The 2,821-nt window shown below is 34.6% G+C and overlaps 1 protein-coding gene across 1 annotated transcript; it reads left to right on the top strand.

Annotated features, from left to right (window-relative positions):
- Window positions 1–54: 54 nt before the first annotated feature.
- On the top strand, window positions 55–2,821 carry LOC110444377 (WD repeat-containing protein 92-like; the record flags this gene model as incomplete). The annotated part of the gene is made up of 4 exons (XM_021488760.1): window positions 55–170; window positions 413–547; window positions 1,107–1,204; window positions 1,569–2,821. Coding segments are annotated over 4 exons (557 nt in total), but the record flags the coding sequence as incomplete, so codon positions are not given.

Below are 2,821 nucleotides of genomic sequence, written 5' to 3'. Positions count from 1 at the left end.
GTATCCTGAAGATACAGTACATAATGAGGATAATGCCATTGTTTTGCTGTTTAGGTCACGCCTATAACCAGGCAGACAGATGTGTTTGTGCAGGCTATGACAATGGTGATATCAAGTTATTTGACCTGAGAAACATGCAGCTTCGTTGGGAGAATAATGTTAAAAATGGTGTAAGTTAAGCAAAATCATCACAATGTTAAATGTAGTTTGGTCTTCTATGATCACCAAAGATATTTTTCTGGTAAAGAGATTTACTGATAAGATTGACAAAAACAAAACATCACAGGTTGTCAAAAAGATGGATATTTGCTTGATAATTCTGCTGTTTTATTATGACAGCTGTGTCACTAATAACAATGACGAAAAGAGTATAAAAATCGATTTTTATGTGTGTTTATATGTATTTTCAAAGGTTTGCGGTCTAGAATTTGACAGGAAGGATATCAGTATGAACAAACTAGTTGCAACAACATTAGAGTCAAAATTCCATGTGTTTGACATGAGAACTCAGCATCCTACAAAAGGATTTGCCAGTGTGTCTGAAAAGGTACAGTATCAGTCTGTTAAAGACCACAATGTTTACTCGCTGGTTTCTTTACTCTTAGCATGCTAGTTTAGTATTGCATCTTAATATTCCTGGACTACGGTTCTTTTGATTTACTTTATGCATACCGGTAGTATGAAATATATTCACAGTGAACTTTAATGCGAGCATATTCCTGTGAACTCACTTTTCACCAACTTCTGTGAATATGGTACTGTATACTCACTGACAACTTTACAGTCTCAGCAAGGTATTGTAAACTCTACTGTGAACGTAGCACTGCATACTCACCGACTACATTACTGCTAACATAGTTTTGTATTATCATTAACTATCATACTTTAAACATAGTATATTGTATGCTAACTTGCTACTTTGTTTTAAACAAGATACAGTATCATATATATTCCCTTTATACTACCGGTACAGTACTGTAAAATCAGTGACTACTTTTTCGTAATTATATTTATATATAAACATTGTACTTAACAGTTACCAAGAGGTCTTTACTGTTAATGTAGTATCATGGTATTTACTGACTCTCAATATTTCTGTATTACAGGCACATAAATCAACCGTGTGGGGAGCGAGACATCTACCACAGAACAGGGACATCTTCATGACATTGGGAGGAAATGGATCACTTTTCTTATGGAAATAGTAAGTTTTAAAAGATGATAAAGGGTATCGTGGAAGATGATTTGCTCACAGTTTAAAAACTTGTTTCTGATGATAACATGTGAATGGTTTTGTTTAAATATTGGTTGAATTCTAGTAGACTTGTAATTATGAAAAATCACCAGTGTCATATCACCTTTATACCAACCAGTCGTATGAAATTGTCTTATATATTGAATCATAGGTGTACCACTATTTCAGACCTTACTTTGGTTGATCTCCAAGTAGCTAGCATCTTCCTCAAATAGTTACAAGCATTATATGTATGAAATCTCAGCCCTTGTATTTGTAATAGAGCAACAAACAAATCGTGTACACATGTTGATAATTGTATTTTTTGCCCTAGTTCATACCCCCACCAGCGAGTGGAAAAGGACAGTGAAGGGAATGAGAGGGGAGTTCCTGGGACTGTGAACCTCGCACAGAATATTACCATGACAACACAACCAATCAGTTCCCTAGACTGGAGTCCAGACAAGGAGGGACTCTGTGTTTGTACCTCATTTGATCAGACATTACGTGTCCTGGTGGTCACAAAACTTAACCGCATGTGAGGATGAGCTTCAAACTTACTTTAAATATCAACATTCAAGACTCAACATATTGGTTGTTGCAGGATTTAGCTGGATTTTACCAAAATCTGTATTAAGATTATAATCCATGACTATATCAGTTGCATGTCAACAAAAAGTCATGAGTTATGACTTTACAGTTGGTGTATTTGAATTCCACAAATAACCGTGGTGATTGCATCCTCTGGCAACTGCTAGAGAGAAAAGATCATGCTAACTGACACAGAAGGGTAATACACTGGGCCACAGAGGGAATATTTGACCCATACAAAGATCAGGAGGTCTGCTTCCAGTAGTCATGACTGATATGAGGGAAGAAGTGCAACTCATGTAAATCATAAAATAACATACTATAGCTGCATTCTACATTCAAGATAATTTCTGTTTTCATAAATGCAGCATATAAGACTTATTCGTTGCTGAGTGATACAGGAGTATTACCCTCTTAAGGCTCAAAGACCAAGTGATATAATGGCCAAAGGTGTATACAGCCTATTAATATGATTCTGGCCCATATATATGTGTAGGTAAAATTCTTTGCAATACCATTACCTACAAAAAGGAAAAAGTAGTGTGTCCAAATAGAAAATGGAATATAAACATTGCGAGAGTCGGTGATACAAATGATGTGTGGTTGCAAAGACGGTTTCTATTATATTTTCATTCATTCTTTTATTTATTTTCAATTATGTTAATTCATCAATACAAAAATTGATCGAGGTACTATTTTACAAATGGTGTTTGAAATCTTACCTCTTTGAGTGAACTGTTTGATTTATTATCAGTATTAGCATACATTACATGTAAATCCTCTGTGTTTGTGGTTTATCATACAAGGCTACAAGCCAAGATCTTCTAAATTCTATTTTGTTTTTGTGTTCACCTCACATACATTGTAGAATGTTCACTTCACATACATTGTAGAATGTTCACCTCCCATACATTGTAGAAATATGACCATACTAAAGAAATTCTTTATGTAAAAAATAATGTAATTTCATGACAAATCAATATATTGCCAGTATAA

This window comes from Mizuhopecten yessoensis, unplaced genomic scaffold, assembly GCF_002113885.1.
Source record: "Mizuhopecten yessoensis strain PY_sf001 unplaced genomic scaffold, ASM211388v2 hete_36109674, whole genome shotgun sequence".
In the NCBI taxonomy this organism is placed as follows: Eukaryota; Metazoa; Mollusca; class Bivalvia; order Pectinida; family Pectinidae; genus Mizuhopecten; species Mizuhopecten yessoensis.
This window is presented reverse-complemented; position numbering and strand designations above follow the sequence as displayed.